Source organism: Coccinella septempunctata, chromosome 4 (genome assembly GCF_907165205.1).
Source record: "Coccinella septempunctata chromosome 4, icCocSept1.1, whole genome shotgun sequence".
NCBI classification, from domain to species: domain Eukaryota; kingdom Metazoa; phylum Arthropoda; class Insecta; order Coleoptera; family Coccinellidae; genus Coccinella; species Coccinella septempunctata.
Genome location: NC_058192.1, coordinates 16,610,295 through 16,630,509, shown reverse-complemented (window position 1 = coordinate 16,630,509; position 20,215 = coordinate 16,610,295). Strand labels below are relative to the sequence as shown.

General features: G+C 36.4%; 1 protein-coding gene across 3 annotated transcripts in view; it reads left to right on the top strand.

Annotated features, from left to right (window-relative positions):
• The window catches only part of LOC123311269 (polyhomeotic-proximal chromatin protein-like), a 39,916-nt gene extending 21,274 nt beyond the window's left edge, over positions 1-18,642 (top strand). The window contains exons 1-15 of one of the 3 annotated variants that reach the window (XM_044895134.1): positions 5,312-5,484; positions 11,950-12,349; positions 12,794-12,938; positions 13,081-13,424; positions 13,546-13,677; positions 13,754-13,897; positions 14,045-14,246; positions 14,323-14,492; positions 14,572-14,702; positions 14,917-15,269; positions 15,331-15,539; positions 15,827-16,097; positions 16,601-16,933; positions 17,439-17,731; positions 17,945-18,642. In XM_044895134.1, the coding sequence (XP_044751069.1) occupies positions 5,333-5,484; positions 11,950-12,349; positions 12,794-12,938; positions 13,081-13,424; positions 13,546-13,677; positions 13,754-13,897; positions 14,045-14,246; positions 14,323-14,492; positions 14,572-14,702; positions 14,917-15,269; positions 15,331-15,539; positions 15,827-16,097; positions 16,601-16,933; positions 17,439-17,731; positions 17,945-18,157 (3,492 nt within the window). In that variant the 5' untranslated portion in view covers positions 5,312-5,332 and the 3' untranslated portion in view covers positions 18,158-18,642. Of the gene's footprint in view, positions 1-5,311; positions 5,485-11,949; positions 12,350-12,793; positions 12,939-13,080; positions 13,425-13,545; positions 13,678-13,753; positions 13,898-14,044; positions 14,247-14,322; positions 14,493-14,553; positions 14,703-14,916; positions 15,270-15,330; positions 15,540-15,826; positions 16,098-16,600; positions 16,934-17,438; positions 17,732-17,944 lie in introns of those variants that run through there. The other 2 variants (XM_044895133.1, XM_044895135.1) reach the window with 2 other exon arrangements.
• Positions 18,643-20,215: the final 1,573 nt, after the last annotated feature.

The following is a 20,215-nucleotide window of genomic DNA, read 5'->3' as shown; positions in this document are numbered from 1 at the left end:
CGATTTCGAAAAGTTCTCATAACTTTTTTGTCTTTGAATTTACAGATTTAAAACTTCAACCTTCTACATGCACTTTTTTACGTAGAATCCAGTGACGAGCTTAAAATATTTCTTCATTTCGAATCATTAGGCATTTTTTCAAATGCAAACTTTTATTGATTTTGTTATTTTTGAATTGGAAAAAAATCTTTTGTAACTAGATTTTACCTATAAAAGTGCCTAAGAGGGTTCAAGTTTCAGATCTGTAACTTCAAATACAAAAAAGTTATGAGAACTTTTCGAAATCGTCAAAATATCATTTTTTGCTAATAACTCAAAAACGAAGGATGGTAGGAGGCTACGGTTTTCATCATGTCCTCGAGATCGCCTCAGTAAACAACGAATTTCGCCCACCCTGTACAATAGACAAATTTTGAGAATTTAAATTGAATACTGAGAGAATAAGGATAACTGAAAGAAATTATCAAAATAGAAAGTAGAATACTGCAAAAATGTAAAGATCTCTTATTTTGTGATAAAAATTTAATAGAAGAAATTAATGAATAAGAAACCGAGAATGGAACTATATAACTTGATACACCTCAGGTATTGAAAAAATCTCAATTTACCCTGCTCATAAATAGGATAATAATTGCAACATTAGATTTATTCCAATTTATGTCTTACAATTTTAAGCCATTTTTTTCGGTCAGAATATTTAACGAAAAAATTTTTCAATGTTCAACACAATACATACCATAGTACCGGATCTTCGATATGTGGACTCATTATCCTAGAAATTAATTGACCATTAGCTTCTGATTGATCTATTTTTATCTCTATAAATTTGATATTCTGAATTCAATAACCATTGAATATAAAAAACTGGTCATCAAGTAAACTCTGAAACTTTCAAAGTTGATTTTGGAACATTTCATAGATATAGGTACACTCGGTTTTACAAGGCTTGATCGGAGAATGGCGCTTGATGCACGGATAAACTTCAATTTGATTTCAATCGATAATTCATGAGCATTCAACAGAATATCATTCTAGCATCAAATTATGATACGTATACATACATTCTTTCAATGATTCTCTATTGCTACTTCAATATATTCAGAAATTAAAATGTTTCAGTGATTTCCTTTTGGAAATCGAACTATTAAATCGTTGATCGCAAAATCGAAGTTTTGTAAAACTGGGGTATAAGACAACAAATGTATTCAAGTTAAAAGAAAACCGAATATGAATAAACAAAAAAAAGTCTACCGAACCACCAGGTTGGTTGGAAAATCACCGAATCCCTAGAATTCTCTCAAGATTTGCTAACATCGCACGGTCGACTGGTCGCAAACAGTGGAAGTGGTTTGGGCAGGTCCGAAACTGGTATTTATTGCTGCTCATTCCGGTCCAAAGTTGCACATAGTACTTTTTCGTCGGAGTCAACCCACCGGCTGGTATGCCGGCTACCTTCCTTCAAATAACGGTAATTCTAATAACAACAAATTGGTCGGGTATCTGAAGGGGTCCCGTAAGACTTTTTTTGCGCACTGTAGGTATCGTTTGCGAGGTTCTTAAACTTTGTGGCGTTTCATTCGCGGTTTTTAGAAGTGGAAATATTTGATAGTTCCGTGAGAAGCTTCCTGCCTTCGTTTTTGACCACTGAATGCTTTTGGATTTTAATGGCGAGATAACAATTTACAATTTCTGGAGATCTGCCATTATGACCAAAAAACCTTTCAACAAAAATATTTATATTTTCTCCATACTTTTTCTTGAACATTATTTTGCTCATTTTCATCTGTTATAAATATAAGGAATAAAAATAGAAAACAATTTTAATTCCTTATGTGTCAGATATTGGGGGAGAAACCACATAATATGTAATTCTGAAGAAAAATGCAAGCACCTATAGGTACCCAAATATCATCGAGTCAATATTGAATTCATATATCACATACATAATATGGAGAACCCAATGTTACCAATATCATAACCAAACGAAAAACTCACCAAATGATTGTGTTAGAAACAGCAGAGATATCTGATTTCTGATTCAATATCATTCACTATCATCAAGAACTTTCGCGAATTAAATAGAAGAATGTTTTTTAATTCAAAACATATTGATATTTGTACCAAATTATTCCAAAGTTTCGAATTGTATGCATCAATAACGTTTATAGTATCTGATCCAGAAAGGGCATTTTTGGCCTGAGGACTTATTCTTTTCAGACAGTTTGGTGTATGAACACAATTAAAAAGCTCATGCATTGTGTGCCATAAAAATATACATATATGAGAAAGATTAAGCCGATCAAAGCATTTGGAGTCATCATTTTTCTGACGAAAAAACATGTAAAGTTGATACACAATAATAGATTATACGAAACGTTGACCTGAACTGGTTCCAAATATGCCAGTTGGATTCGACCAAAACTAGTATGAAGATTCAATATCACTTACTCGTAAACTAAACTACATAACTTCATGCATCAAGAAATACTCCTTTTTGTAACAATGTTGCAAGAGGTAAGCTCTGATACTTTTATTAATAAATACCATTTTTATTTATTTTTGCCTGGATTTCCAACCTTCAAAATTTGTAGATTGAAGTCAGTTCATCCCCAGTTGTTTCTGAGCTGCAGACAGACTGTGAACTGTCAAAATTCAAGGAGGTTTATGAAGTTCCAAAGTGTTCTTTTTAGAGACAGCCTAATGGACGGGGCGTATAATATTAATGAGAGGGATGCTCAATTCGACAGCAACAGGGTTAGCTTCGGAATTTTTATTAATCATCCCATGGCAGCATCGAGGGTACACGAATTTTAATGAAGAGCAAACACGAAACGTGTTTCGCCAAAAAAAAAAATATGCTCCAGTGCTCCAAAGCGAATTCCTCATACATATTCAGCGACTCATTTGCATCCGCAAAAAAACTTCAAAGGTGTAATGAGAAAATGATAATTGAAGCAGAGTTTATATGATCGGGACATAACGCGATAATGGATTGAATATTGACCGGTTTATTTTATCAATGAATACATGGAAGGTATCTGAAAAAATGTCCGATAAACATGCAGGGTATCCAGAAATTAATAATTTGGAGACCCCCATTTTTAATTCTTGCAAGGAGTTTTTCGGAGTTACAGCACTCAGAATGTCTCCCCTAAAAACAATCTTTTTGTATTTCAGAGAATACCACTGAATTTGGTACACAGGAGCTAAATCTCATAGTGCTACCTATTTTTGCGATGAACTTTTATATATTGATATACATAGGATTCTACAAAAGTCCTGTATATTTCCTCTCTCATTTTGTTTTGTTATACTTAACACCTTGAATGTGAGGAGATAATGAATTCCGGACTCTGCTATAGAGATAGCAATTAATAAAAGTAGAGAGCTGCTGTAACGTTCAAACAATCAAATCAAATCGTAGGTACATACTTTGCACCTAAATTACTGTGACCGATATAATCGAACAAACGAATCGAGATTGTTGAAAAAAGTGGATTTATGACTTGAAACGCTTAATTGCCCTCGTTCCAATAGCTCTTTAGAAAAACCTATATCTACAGTTCTCCATTACGATTCAAATTCATCGATTTGACTACATTGCTGGATCATATGATTTAAAATACGAGTTTAAACTATGAAAACAGCCCTCAAAGCATTTAGGCTTTCCAGGCAGAAAAACTTTGTATTATTAGTCAGTGATTAAAATGTGATCTGAAATGATTTTGTAAGGCAGTAAAAGTTAAAATATTCATATGAAGCAATTGTCCTTTTATTACTGTCAATATCGACAAAATCAAAATTTTTACAGCCTCACCCTAAATAATAGTGCGCCATTGACGTCAGTAGTTTTTGTGCCCTTATATAAATATTCGAGAAGATAATTCAAGAATTATATATTATATATCGAAGCAGGTCTTGAAAGTACAGACGCAATCAGAAGAGATCGAATAATTTCAGTAGTTGAATTCCATTCCAAATCCTATTTTGCTATCATAATTACTTCGAAAGTCACCAGTTGGTTATGCAGATACAACCCATATACACCAAACGGGCATATAACTCTGAAATGTCAAGTGTAATAAAATTCGGACCTAGTATAGCGTAATAAATTGCAATATAAATGCAACAAATTGTTCTTGGTGTCGATTTTGGCAGGGTGATTTGGATGATGTAGCTTTATCAACGGAATATAGAGATTTATTACTAGAAGAGTTGCTCTTTTAGAATATGTAATATGTATCGTATCACATTTAGATCTTAGATGATTTTTCCGTATCGAAAGTTGACATTCTGAAATTCCCAAAAAGATGGGTTCAGTTAAAGAATCGTCAAAACCAAACGGTTGCACCGAACTCAATTAAATTTCGAGATTTGTCACAAGAAGAGTTGCCCTTTCAGAATATTTTTCACATTTAGATCTGAGATTATTGTTCTGAAAGAAACATGTATCGAAAGTTGTCCTTCGTAAAACCCTAAAAAGTTGGGGTCAGTTAAATATTCGTCAAGACCAAATGGTTGCACCGAGCTATATGTAATTTCGAGATTTATCAACTAGAAGAGTTGCTCTTTGAGAACTTGTGAGAAATATTCTTTCGAATATCGAAAATGATTTTATTTCCTCCTTCAAATAAGAATAAGTTTCAAAGTAGTTTTCTTCCAAACACATAGCTCATATTACAATTATCAATTATTTTATAATAACAAACACCTCACAAAATTTCAAATATAATGCCTCTCCTCAAAATCACTCCTGGAACCGCCACTGGCTTCAAGCAAAGAGTATCAACTCTTCAAGTCGCTATTTTCGTCTTCCGGAATCTTCATGTCCTTGAAACTCTGTTTTTCATTATTGATACCAAATATTCATTATTGAAAATAATAAACCCGAATACCTTTTTCGTTATTCAGATAAAAGTACCCAATTAAAACGCGTCAGTAAAAAACAATCATCAAAAGCCGCTCGTCCAACCTCACATCGATAATTCACCTTCTTCAAAATCGTAAAAGAATAAAGAAGCGTCCCAAAATTTATGATACACCGACTCCCCCGCTCGCTCAAATTTCTAATTCTTCTGCCCGGAGCCAACGGGGTCCAATGGCGATGGACCTGTGCGGCTGTACATCATAAAAGGGATCAACCTCTCCGCAAAGTTCGACCTTTCTGTGGGTGTTTTCAGTTTTGGACCATGTGGTCGACGGCGAGGTACTTTTGGAACACGGACTCGTCAGTTCGAGAAGTTTTTTTTTTGGTTTGTGCATGCCGCGCGTAAGATGTTAGTGCGAATTGTGATGTGTCAAACTGTCAACTGTGCGCCGAGTGGTTTCGAAAATGTACGTCGAAAATTATGGGGATTTAGGGGGGAAGAGCAGGGTCAGGTGGAGGTTCAGGGTGCGTTATAAGGAGCCGGTCAATCTGCAGACGCCCAAGGAATATCGGAAACAGAAGCTGAGGAAGTTTTTAAACAGTTTTTTCGACGAACAGTAAGTCGATACTGTCGGTGTCCGAAAAACAAGCGGTATCACTCGAAAGTAATGTTGTTATACGATTTTAGTAGAGAAATCCTGCGAATTACGCACCTTTACACACAAAAAATATCTTCTATCCAGTAGTAACTCTCTCAATATGATATTACGTTCAGACAGACACAGTACATCAACCTTCAAAATTCCATTGCCTATTTGACGACGAAGTTTCTACAATTTCTGGTGCATATTGGTTAATTTCTACAACGATTTTCAACGGCAAGATCTACTAGAATATCCTTTCCTTACACGACTTTCAAGTTAAAATGTTGTCAGTACCTTCCTACTGTTTATCAATGATGTACAGAGTGGACAAAATTGGTGATACCTGAACTACAAACTTTTAACCCAACGAGATAGAGAAAAATGAATGGCACATAACGTTCGTCTTTTTTCGAGAAACTAATAATGCTATAAACTGCATTCCTCTATCTTTCTTTTGTTTTTGAGTTATAGGCCAAATTTAAAATTTGTGCGATTTCAACTTTGGTTATTATCTCCGTTTCTGTTTGTGCTGGGATGTTGAAATGAAAACATTATACAGACACTTTTTTGATAGCAATCCAGTGGCGTACTATGATTTTTTCCAACAGGTATATTTGCTGAGCTATAACGTGAAGATGTGTTTGAAATGACTCGCCATCTTTTTCCCGTTTCAGAAATATATCATACATCGCGCTCAGTCTTTCTTATTAATTTCAAACTACTGTTTTCATAAAAAAAAAACATATCTTTATGTTATTGCTCAGCAAATATACCTGTTGAAAAAAATCATAGTACGCCACTGGATTGCTTTAAAAAAGTGTCTGTATAATGTTTTCATTTCAACATAAGCATAAACAAATCAAAGTTGAAATTTAAATTTTGGCCTATAACTCGAAAACGAAAGAAAATAGAGGAATGCATTTCTGGGCATTACTAGTTTCTCGAAAAATGATGACCGTAATGTGCCATTCCTCAATCTCGTTGAGTTGAAAAAGTTGTAGTTCAGGTATCACCAATTTTGCTAACCCTGTACATCTGTCAATTATTCCTATCCGGATATGATTCGGTTTATAAAGAAAATTATTGACTTATATTATCTATGATCGAAGAAAATGAACAATTCAAAACAGAAGATGCTAAATTAGGTAAAATAATGTTTGAGTAATTAGAAATGGAATGAGTCATTAGTAGGTACCCCAATCTGATTGGCTGAAAAATTTCGTTCGCAAATACATCTTTGGAATATAAAGAAAGGATAAAGAAATAAAAAATTAAAAATTTGTCAGTTTCCAGATAACTATGACAACTATTATCAAACAGAATTAAAAATACTGCCAAAATTAAACTTCCGAAGGAAAAGAGATACTTTAAATTCTAAGAAACAGAAAACAATATAAAATTGAGACAGATCATCAATTTGGTCGAAGTTGAGAGGGGCAAATGGGGATGATAAATTTCACCATTTTGTATGAAAAAGTTTGTTGATTCAAACTTCTTGTGATTCGTATTTTGTAATCTTATCTTGCACGTTCAACAATACTTTAAATTCACAAACAATTCATCATACAATAACTTTATTATCGAACCGTCAAACAAGAGCAGTTTTGTATTACAGCCTTAAAAAACGTGTAGTCTAGGTGAGCACAATTTTATAACAGTGAATTTCAAAAGTGGTACACTGATAAGGAAGTTTCTCAACCATCCCTTTTGATTCGACAAATATAAATCCTTAAATTCCATTAACCTTTTCTACTATGAGTCACGTACTCCGGTAATGAAAATATTCCCCGAATTTCTACAATGTGTCCGCATCACGAAACGACCCATCGCCATCAACAGATCTCAGATTTCTATAGACGATGTTTACCATTCCATCCTGTAGAATTTTTTCAATAAACCTTCCGAGAACCGAGAACGTCTGAGTGGAGAAAGATAAAAACGGTCCAGCTATGTATTTGGATCCTCCTTTTCAACGCAGTATACAAATAAATTTCTTTCCGACAGCAGGTACTTTGTGGAGATTTGTGATGGAGGGACTAGAATGCAAGGGTTTAAAATTCCGATTAGATATTCTTCTGTTAACAAAATTTCGGGATACTGTTTCGGAAAATTGTTTTAAGGTTTTAGGTTACGAATTACAATAAAACGTTGATGACAAACATTCACCAATTCGTTTCTGTATAAAGGCCATACTTGCTATGAGTTTGAATAAATATTCAATATTGAACGATAAAATGATAAGGAATATCATTTCAATTGATTTGTTGAAGTTGAACTAAAGTTGATACATAATTGCAGAAATTTCTTCCAGTAAATATAAGGAGTTGTCCCTATTAAATTTATACAGCCGAGCACTTATCGTCGTTCTAAGCATCTGCGTTGATACTTTGAAGTGAGTTAATACAGCAAATAAATTAACATAATAAGAATTAAAATAAAACATGAGTAGATACACCAAATAAAATAAAACGAGGAACAAAGTAAGAGAGCGGAACAAAATCAGAAAGCTATCTTATTTTGATTTATTTCAATTCTTTATTTTCTGTATACAGGGCGAGTCTTTGACTAGTACGTATATTTCGACATAGAGTCCCTTAGGCCGAAAGAAATACTATTTTATCGAATTATATAAATAATATTTGGAATATAATTGTTCATTGATGTGATGAATTTTCTCCGAACACAAGATTCCAGCTATCTCTTCCAGTTTCCTCATTATGTCCTTTATAGATACCATAAAAAAAAACAGAAAGCCAAAACCCCACTCTTACCGAGTAATTTGATATTTCCAAAAAAAAATATCTGTGAAATTCGAAAAATTGGGTTCTTCGACTGAATACAACTCTGTTTAAAAGATCCACAGAATTAAGTACTTGGAAAATAACACATTACAGATATGTAGTGTCGTGATTTAGCTTGTTATTCTGAAGGTTATTTTGTCGCAAGTTTTGTCTTTGTTGGTAACTTGGTAACGTTTGAACGTTCTGAGAAAATATCCTTTATTCATTTTATATGAAAATGAATGGTTAAATGGCGGGTTTTGTTTGTATATGGTAATCTCTTGTACGAAATGAAATAAATAACGTAAATAAACAATACCAGATGCGAACGACAACGTAGTAAAAATAATCTTTGGTTCCTCAAGGTACCCTTCCTGGGATTTTTTGAAGACATGGGATCAAAACAATACCAGGTTGGAGATTTATATCCAGAGCTGATATGGGTGGTTGCAAGCCGAATTCGTTATTAATATGGAAAAGGAAGAAGAAATTCAGAGAAGGATAAAGAAATTACAGTGACTCAAATAGCGAGTTTATGCTTTTTTCCGGGTAGCTTATTTCCAAGGTTAAAATGGTATATATTTAGTGCTTGAAACAACTTCAGAGTCAGATTTCCATATCTCATCAGGAAAACTTAAAATGGCTATATTTTTTATCTAGGTCAAAAAGACAAAAATGGTCCAAGTATATTAAAAAAACCACACAACACCACAAAACATTTAAACGGAACAACGTTTGATATTTGTTATCCGACCCTGGTGTTCGATGTCTCGGGAATACTTTTCTCATTAACGAAATTGACAGTACATTCGATATTTCATTATTGGGAGGGATGTATCTACCTCAGTTCGCATCTTCTGGTCCCGTAATTCCTCCCCTTTATACCCCCCCTAGTTGTTATTCCTTGCCCGCATCTAATCTCGTATTCTCCAATAAAAATCTCATCCAACTTTCCGGTCCTCATAGCTGCTGGTCGAAAAATTCGATACCTACTCAAATCGTTGGCATCGGGCCCCCGGGAGGAAGGGGACGCTTTCCAATTTATTCAGCCCTGGATAACAATAACACGAAACTCTTGGATTACACTTTCCCGGTTTCCAAGGTACGGAATCATCTTACAACGGAAAATCTCGAAAAAAGTCATCGTCATTTTCGCGTCAAATATATTTAGAACTGCCTCGTCAATTATTGAGACTTGAAAAGCGCAACTTAACTGTGTTCCAGTAATCTTTATCATTCAGATCGGCCATTCCAATTAAACAACCTCTAATTAAGTAATCATACAATTTATTTCGTGAGATCTCACTAGCTTCTAGAATTCTTCTGTTACAAGAAAGTCGACCATATTATGATACAGCTGAGTGGGATATAAGAGATTCTTCCGACTTTTAAGCAGGTGCTGGACGATTGAGAAATTCTTGTGAAACATCAGACTCCGGGAAAATAACTTTCTCAGTTATTATACTTTATAAAGTTTTTATAAAGGATTGAACATCGCAGTGGACTTCATTTCAAATTCTGTGATACTAAGTTCGAAACCAGTAAGGAGCAGTAATTATAAGGCAACTGCTATATTACAATCAGTTATAAAGAACCTGAATTACTCATAACTCGCATAACTATGAATATTAAATGGAGATATGGGCGATTTATAAAACTCCATTCATCGAGAATCATTAAGTTCGTCCGCACAGCGATAATCAATCTTTTTACCGCCAACCCTTTGGAATTGAACAAGAAAAAAATTTAAACCCTCTGTGGTCCTGTTATAGGGATGGGTGGTCCGATAGACGAGAATCAGCTTGAAAGTTTACATTGATCTGTCAGTATAGACGAATCTACTTATCGTTATTTTATAAATGTAATACTTAACTCAAACAACTGACTGAATTTGAGGACTGTGAAAGTTATGGAAGATGCCCCCCTAAAATTCCAACCCTTCATAGATAAACGTTATTTGTCTTTTATTAAAAAGTGGAAATATAATCAAGTATCGTAGAGGCATTATAATCTATTTCTATGGAAGCCGCGCTAAAGAAGGGCTTAAAGTAATATCTCTTGCTGATTTCTATGCTCCTTCCACGGAATCACAAAGACGTATGATGAAATGTAGTTCCCAATATCGCGATAATATTTAAATATTTTACGAGGGAGATGAAGAAGCATAACACAAAAGGATTGAAGCATCAGTCCTTAATTGATGACATTTCGCTTACCGATTTTCCCATAAATTTCATCGTTCATGGGATCCATTCGCACATAGATGATTATTGCAGTCGTAAATCAATGGAGGAATGCCAATTAAGCACCCTCTAAAATCTAACCATTCAAATCAGGAATGCAAATCAGACGACAGAAATAGCGTCGTATGAAAACGGTCGTCGAATAAATGAAATGAGAAACGGTTATAGTTACACGGATGTATAATTCAAATTTGAATGTATATACGCGTTCCTTTCCCTGCATAGGTTTATCCGAGAACTGTTGCCCTACAGAATTACCGGCTTCGAGAACTTTCAAGCAATCGTTACATTGTGGAAATTTACGAGATGTTTCCGTGGTCCCTACGCTAACGTTTCCTCGAGGTTCAATGGATTAATATCATCCCAACTGTTTTCGATATGATTTGATGGTATCAAAAACGAACTAATAGAATCGGATAGTAATCCGAGTAAACGAAAATTGTATGCTACCTCGTTTTCACTATTACCTGCCAGCCAATATAGAGCGTCAAAGATGGCGAACCATATCCGGTCTGACATTACCATAACGGATATGATTTCTATTTCCTTTTGCGCTCTTTTTCGCCCGCAATGGAATTTGAGAACGTCCGGATCATTGTCTACCATGCCACCATCGTCGAGATCGGATTTTAGGTGGTATGAGATACTTGAGCGACGGACAAAAAAAAGAGTGCCAGACGTATCCCTGGCGCCCTCTTTATTCGGCGAGACGAAATTCACTCCCAAATACGGACAATGGTGTCTGGGGCTAATTTGAATTGAATCTTGACGGCAGGTTTTTAACTAACTTGTTCTGATGAAAAGACCTGTGTATTTGATATGGGTGGATTGTGGGTAGATTAAAAACGCGTGCGAACAATTAACTGCTTCTACACCGGTCTTTTTCATTGGCTTGCCTAAGAAAAGACAGGCATGAATGAACGTTAAGAAAAAACTCAAAAAAGTCTTTCAGATCAAATTTTCTCGAGAACGAACTGAGGTGTCCCCCCAGACTTAATGCTAAATAAAATTATGCTCCTTTGTGTCGATGAAGCTTTCCTTATTAATCTGTTATTTGATATCTATAGCACAAAATTTTTTTAAAATGGTCTATTTGGTCCAGAACTTTGAGGAGGTCATATTCGATTTGTATTACTCTAACTTTTCTGCTGATACTGACACATCGAAAAAAAAGGAGCCTAATATGAAAATTTGGGATTACTTAAATTATAAGATTTTCAGTGAAAATTACACACCAGAAAAAAACATCTAGAGCTTAAGGTTTGACTTCATGTGCTGCCATTGCAAATGACTAATTGAACCAAGCATGACTTGCGGCTTCAAAATCGAATTGCATGCTACCGAAGCATGCAACCAACCGCTTTCCATCCAACATTAAAGAACCACATCTTATAACAACCCTCTACTTCTTTCAGATCTGAACACTACGACAACCTTCAGCAAGCGAACGAAAACCACCTGCGTCAGCAGAAGCAACCGCTTAAAGACGCGACAAATACCGGCTCTATAGACAAGCAGGAGAAAAATAATAACAACGAAGGAGAGCAAAGAAACGGAAGTACCAGAAGAGAAGCCGAATCGTCGCAACAAGGTGGAAACGGGGACAACAACAATCACCAAGGTAGTAGGTCCTTGCAGTGTTTAGAAACCTTAGCTCAGAAGGCTGGAATTCACGATATAACCGCTGACGATTGCAAGTATGATATTGCCCACACGTTGTTAAATCTAGACAGAGGACAGCAACACCAACAGCAGATCATAAAACAAGAAGCGGGAAGTCATAACAAAATGAGCGACATCAAGAGCCAACAACAGGTGAGGCACTCTACACATGAACTTAGTTGTTGATTCACAACAAGAGTTTATTTTGGGAATTTAAATTTCGGACCATAAATTCAGTAATAGTAAATGAACATACTGTTAATTAGAGAAGAAAACCCAGTCCAATCATAGTCAACATTTTTTTCGATTAGTGCCCTTCCTAATTTTATCGATATTGGTACATTTGGAAATCTCCATTTATTTCTTTGATTTGTTACTACCATCACTGTGCCATCGAAAATGTCAGTAATGGTATTAATTTCTAGAATGGTGCCAGATGGTTCGGATGGTTTAATACAATCCAAACACATCTTCGAATTCAGGGTGGCAGCACCCAAACAAATGGGTCTTTCATACTGATACCACGCTGATGTTAACCTATAATCTTATAGAAGCGAAGGACTTGAATGATTTGTGAAAATATTCATGAAATTTCAGCAAATCGCAGACGCGAACGCGCAAGCGCAGGCGGTGGCACAACAACAACAGCAACAAATGCAACAGGTGGCCCTTCAGCAAGAGCAACAAATGGTTACCTCCCAGAGTCCGCATCAGATTCAGCAGGTCACAGTTAATGCATCGAGTAAGTACATATCGACTTCGAAATTTCCATACAATGTAAATTTTTATGGTTTGCCCGTTTTCATCTCTTGGTGGATTTTTCATTGTGTTATCGTATGAAATTATTATTAAGAGAATAAAGCTATAACTAGGGATTATTTTAGATGGGCAGCTTCAAGCCACAACATCAATGGGACCGCCCCAACAACACACTGTTTCGATACATCAACAAGTTGCCCCGCAGGGTCAAATGATACAGACACAGGGCGGTCAGGTTCTAACCACTGCTCAATCAGGAAGTACAACCATAACAACAATGTCACCTCTGCAACATACACAGAGCCATCCACAACAACTCGGCGCTGATTGGAGCCATGGAAGGCTTCAAGTTATCCAACAACCCTTACAGAACCCAACTTATCTCTCTCAGCTCTATAATGCCCAAGGACAACTGTTGATGCCAAGCAATATAGCGTTGCATACTGGAATAAATCCTCAACAGATACAGGTAAATGAATAATTAATGTTAGTTTTTTTATTATAAAAATATTCCCATCAGCCCTTCCAATAGGGGAATCAAAGTAATATATAATCTAGATACGAAATCTATATTCTATTCTCTTTTATAGGTTATAACAAAACCTTTCAATGGAAACCAACTGGCTCCCCATATGCTCACAACAGCGCAAGGCAAACAAGTTATTCAAGCAAGTCAAGGTGCTACATTCCCTGGTTATACCACGCAAAATCAGCAAACACTGGTATGTAAAAGAAACTTATTTATTTTTGTTTGAGCAACCTATCAAAGTATGTGTCTTACCTGCTGACATTTTTTAGGTGATGGGTGGTCAAAAAGTGATGCAGAAAGTCGCTACTAGCACAGGCGGTGTACAGACCCAACAGCAGCAGGGGCAATGTGTGCAGGTTTCTCAAGCAATGATCGGTTCACAACCTACTGCTCAAATCATTAGTCCTATTCAGGTGAGAAGACTCTCTACCCTACTAAGTTATTTTTCAAAGAAGTCATATATTATTCAATGAAAAACTCTGTTAATCTTGACAGTCAAAGTTATAAAATCACTTTATTCTGATGAATTTCACATCTAAAACAACTTTTCAATTTTTCAGCCTGGTGGTCAACCTATGCAGTTCGCAGCACCATGGCAATTCAATGGAATTCCTCAAGTTTGGGCAACAAATGGTATCCAACCACAAACTCTTCTGACCCCAAATCCAATATTCATCAGAGGAACACAGCCAGATGGCTCTCCTGGACCTGGCATATATATCCAACAAAGTCCACAAGCTACCATCCAAACTCAACAAAATCGTAAGTAACTTATTTCATTTTGCCATTCACGACAAATAAGTCCTTCAACATTTGTTTGATTCAATTCCTTTTCCAGCTACTATCGCAACGCAGGGAAATGTTCAACAAATATCTAAACCCAGAAACGCTAATGAAAATATTCAACCAAAACAACCAACCTCAAGACCTCTCATTCTACCTTCCAATAACAATATAAGGCCAGCTAGTTCTGCTGTTTCAACACAAACTATTGGTGCTCAAACACCTGTAAGTATTAGTTCTATATGATTTAGGAATATTTGGAATACTAAATTGATGGAAATCCCAGAGCTTTATATATTTACAGGCTTCCATGGGTGGCAAACCTGGAACCAAAATAAGAACAAAGGCACCTCAAGTACGAACTTCACCTGCACTAAAAGCTGATGCGGCAAACCAAACTCAAATCAAGCCTTATAACAATATGCCACAGCACCAGTAAGTCTTCATTTTTATTGATTCCATTGTACTAAATTTCAAAAATAAAATGAACCATATTCTAAAGATTCATTATTTTTTGTTTTGGCAAATTTGCAGTATCGGCGGAAACCATAGATTTCGCTTATCCATACAGAATACAAATAAAAAATGAAGTAGATTCTTTCGAATTTTGAAGCACAAGACAAAATGTTGAGAAGAATTTTGATTTCAGAATGGTAGTGATGAATACATCAACTGGCATGACGGCAACAATGACGCATGGTGGCCAAATGACAGTGGATAAAAATCAGCAGATGGTGAATCAAAATAAAAATCAACAAATGCAACAACAGCAACAAACCCAACAGACCATTCTTATGCAGCAACATCCTCTCCATCAACAAGTACAACAACAAATAATGCTACAACAGCAGCATCAGCAACAACAACAACAACAACAGCAGCAACAACAACAACAACAACAGCAGCAGCAACAACAACAGCAACAACAGCAGCAGCAGCAACAACAACAACAGCAGCAGCAGCAAGGATCGCAGCCGCAACACATCCAACCTAAACCAATGAGTAAGTAGTTATATTTTTTGCCGCCCCTGAACAAATGTTCATAAATATATTTTTCCAACAGTTCAAACCATTCAAGGAATACAACAACAGATTCAGATGGCGGGAGACCGACCTATAATGCCTGTTGCTTCTATGTCTCAAACAAATACGCAACAGGTTCAACAAACATTACAACAAACGATTCAACAGGGTACTATCCAGCAGTGTTTGCCTATTCAATCAAATTTAGCTGTTACTCAGCAGACTATGCAGATGCAGCAGATCCAACAGGTTAGTCAAACCAAAACTCTCATTGAAAAAGAACTCTTTATTCATATTGACATTGATTGACGCAAATTATGACAGATTTTTGGAAACTGAGTGACTTCTGTTTGTCATTTTTAAAACAGTGGTTTATTCGAATTTCCTAGAAAATTATGAGAGATCTCTGAGTTGCAATGATAAGAACTAATTGTAACTTCGTTCACCTCCCGACATATTTTCACACAACTTCAATAATATTCCTGAGACAGTAGATGAAGTAAGTAGAGTTCATTACAAAAAGTTTCCACTTTCAGCAAATCAATCAGATGGCACAACAAGGCGCCATAATTGGTCAAATTCAAACGAGTCAACCCACTCAGATGCAGCAAGTTACAAATCAAAATCAGATTCATCAGATCCAGCAAAATGGGCAGCAAACAATCACAATGCAGCAGGCACAGCAAGTCCCCTTGCCAAGTTCGGTGCCTATGGTGAAAAACGAGCTGATGAACGAAGTGTCATCGGCAGATAGCGCTTCGCAATCGGCTAACAGCAGTGGTGAAGCTAAGGATTCTTCTTCTGAAGGTAAACTAAAATTGCAATATTCGATAAAATTGAAAGGTTGCATTTTACTACAATTTCGAACTAGCCCGCGTATTTATTCATATTGGAGCAGTTTCATACCGTGATTGTCCGTTAATAAAATTGATGAATAGTTGGCGGCACTGTAACAGAGCATCGAGCCGTCGATGAGTCATAGAGTATTCTGGAATTTCGCATGATCCAATTTTACGATTACTTCGCGGGCAGTCGTTTTAATGAGCACCTGGCGAATTTCACGGAAATCCCGCGTCGCACTTCGAACATTCGAGTTTTCAGTATTTAATCAGCGATTCAACGGTAAGTTGAAAATTGAAAACAATTGAACCATTTCCAAAGTGACATATCGGGATTTTACTTTGTATGGAATTGTTTTCGAAAATTCGGCGTTCTACTAGAAAACGTAGAATAAAATTACCAGATGGGACAATATTTGGTATATTTGTGTGAGTTTTTCTAACAAATTATCATCGAATTCTTACTTTCAGCCACTTCTTCTCAAGGGGAACTACGGGAAGCCAATTCCAATTCGAACGATACAAAACATAATATTGGAACAATAGAGCCATCCATACAACCCTCGTCGATCTCCAGTGCCGCTCAATCTACCCCCACTCCTGCAGAAAATGGGCTTCCATTGACTGAAGAAGTTAAAGAAAGGTGTCCGCCTAAGGCAATGGTTAAACCTCAGGTGTTAACTCACGTCATCGAGGATTTCGTCATTCACGAATCTTCGGAGCCTTTCCCGGTAACGAGAGGTTTACTCAGTGACTTGAAAACGAGCTATAATGCAATGGAGAGGGACCCTGATGAACCACCAAGTGAGTATTTTACTTTTATGATACTTGGTGTTTACACAAAAATACGAACAGGAAGAACGATCGTGATTTCCATAGAAAATATGATATAACAAATTCTTTATAATGTTTCGCCTAGATAAATATTGAAAATAGAAAGTCGTAGTGTAGGGCTGCTTGATATTCCTTTCTATGTACGGATGCGCATGCGTCTAAAGCCGCGTCCAGACCAAAGCTCGAACGCAAGTTTCATCGAAACTAATATGCCAATAATAAGCATTGGGTTTCAAGAAAATTGCAAGCGCAGTTCTAGTTCCGCAAACGCAAATTATTTAATAATAAAAATCAGATAGATGCGCATCTGAAACCATGAAGCTTTAATATGTGATAGTCATCATCAAAATAAGGTTTCTGACAGAGACTAACTCGCACAAGCTTCTGAGTGGTACCACCTTGGTCGGTTTACGTAATTAACCATCGCGATTTTCGACGTCCCGAAACTGATCGATCTTCTCATTTTTACTTGCAGATAAGAAACGCGCCGGGACGCCGTCTGATCAGCTCATATCCTCAAAGGGTGACGGTGACATGGCAAAATGCGAGGCTTGTGGTACCGTCGATCTCAAATCGAAGTTCAAGAAGAACCACCGCTTCTGTTCTGTTGCTTGTTCGAAGTCTAGCAAGAAGAGCGACAAGAAGAAGAAGTCTGAGAGGGAGAGTCTGGAGATGGACGTGGACAGCTGTCCATCAGGAGCTGAGAGTACCATGAGTTCGAATGGAGCTGACGATGACTTGCCTAAGGTGGATCCTTTGAAATGGAGTGTAAGTATTATCATTTTAGATTACTTACTGTGTAGTTTAAAAATTCCGGAGTAGTACGTCAAGTCAAAACTCTTGCATTCGAAATGGCAATTTGTTCACTCAAATTACAATTATAGTACTCCGACAGCGGGACGGTATAGCGAAGTTTCAATTGAGATGATCCAACATCATTTATAGATAGTTACTAATCCTCAATTATCTTTATTTTTTCAGGTTCAGGAAGTGTGCGACTTCATCAAAAACCTACCAGGTTGTTCGGATTATGCTGAAGACTTCTTGATACAGGAAATCGACGGCCAAGCTCTTATGCTGCTGAAGGAAGATCATCTTATGACGGCTATGTCGATGAAACTTGGACCAGCGCTAAAGATTGTGGCGAAAATCGATGACATGAGAGTCGATAAAGAGCCTCCAAAGCAAAATTAAGCAGACGATGTGGATTCCAGAAAAATATTGTGCGAAGTGATCTTTCATTTGGGACAACTGTTGTTGCAAGGAATGAATAATATAGATTGAATTTTATTCAGGCATTCACTTGAGTGATCGAAGATTCAAGAAGTGAATATTCCATAATAATTTATGTATATAAAAAATGTTTTATTCCTTTTTCTAACCAGTTCATTTTGTTTGAATAAGAATTTCTCAATTTTGCTCTAATTCTATGTGAATAATGTATATAGGGATTGAAGACTGTTGTTATTCTCAAATATTCCAAATTCCACTAAGTATATTTTACATTCACCTGTAGAATACTGTATATATCATAAACATAGTTATGTACATATATCTAATAGGTTAATATTTATTTCATCTTGTGCAATGTATGATTTTTTAGTTAAATGTTAATTAGACCATAATTTTTGGAACAAAACTGCCATTATATCGATAATAAAGTTTGTAATTTCTATAAACGTAGTTTCAGTGGTCACAACTAAAAGACTCTACCTTCAGTCTTTTTTTCTACATATAGTAGGACAATTTTAATACAACTCGCGCGCTGCAAGACGCAAGACTTCCCAAAATAGCTCTGTATGGCGAATTCACATAGGGAGCTCGGAAACCAGGGGGCCAGTATAAGCGGTTCAAGGATTTACTGCATCAATCTCTAAAATCAGGTAATGCCAATCATAACGGAACGTTAGACAGATCACAGTGGAGGTCTTTGGTCCACAGCTATAATGAAGACTCGAGAAGAATACAGCGGCGCCCAGATCTGGTTGGTGACTATCCATGCCCAGAGTGTTGAAGGATCTGTAGGTCACGGTTGGGTCTCCTCAGTCACAGGAGTGCACACAGTCGCAAGTAGCCCTAAGAAATTATAACTTTGATAGTCTGGTTTTTGAGTCTTTTCGTAGATTTATTCTCGGTAACGGGATTCAGCAGTGAAAATAAATGAAAAGTACGACAAAGAATAATATAGCGCCTTTCGAACGTTTCTCCTCAGATTTGATGATGTTACTGTGTCAGACCTAACTGTTTGAATAACGTTGAGGTGGAAGAAATTAAATATCCGGTTGGTGCTAAACCAGATGAAACATCAGGAAAGGAATGTGTCAGCCACACATGGATAGAAAGATAGGTTCTGTCAAAAACGAACAAGCACGATAATGCATTTATTCATCGTGCAAAGGCGTAAGTCTTGAATGTGGAATTTTTTTTAATTTCATGGTCAGTACTGATCATAACCAATTTCAAAACAAAACACACAGGGTTGTCAAGAGAGTAGTTTACCCACAGCCCTCTTAAGAGGGCTGTGGTTTACCCAAGGAGATATCTGCTTGAGTTTACCGTACTTCCTATATAATGATCATTGCCATCTCTCGATTAGTATCGCTTGATTGTGACGTGAGCAAAACTACTGAAAACCAAATTATTATTCGTTGGTCGCTTTAGAATTCAAGTCATTGTGAATTTAATAATCGATACTGGGAAATATTGGCCATATGAAGACAAATTGAAGGTGATTCAGAAACCCGCATAGACTATTTTTGTCGACCTTGACAAGACGAACACTGTATGGTGGTAGGAAATTTCCGGGCTTTTAAGCAGTTTTTTTTTTTTAGGTAGTTATTTCATATAACGTTTTGTCTACGAATACCAAAGAAGTCATTTAGTTTGATTACGCTGACGCCTGACATTCGCATCGGACGCTATCTGCCTATGAGATTGTTCCTATCAAAGATTATAGATTTACTCTATAATCTTTGGTTCCTATTTTAGGTCTTATAGTGGGTTCATTGTTGAACTCAAAAAAGACCTCTTTAAGTTCACTGGGGTTCATGCAGTTTCCGAGAACTAAGAAAGGGACCTAATCGACAAACGACGATCACGTGAACGCCATCTGCCAATGAGATTGCTCCTTTTTTAGGAACTTTGCGTAAGCCCACTATTAGGTCTCAGGAACTCTGAGTAAACCAGAAATATCAATCTTCATTCTTCAATGTTCCATAGCCTACTTACGACGAAGTTTTTTATTCTACAATG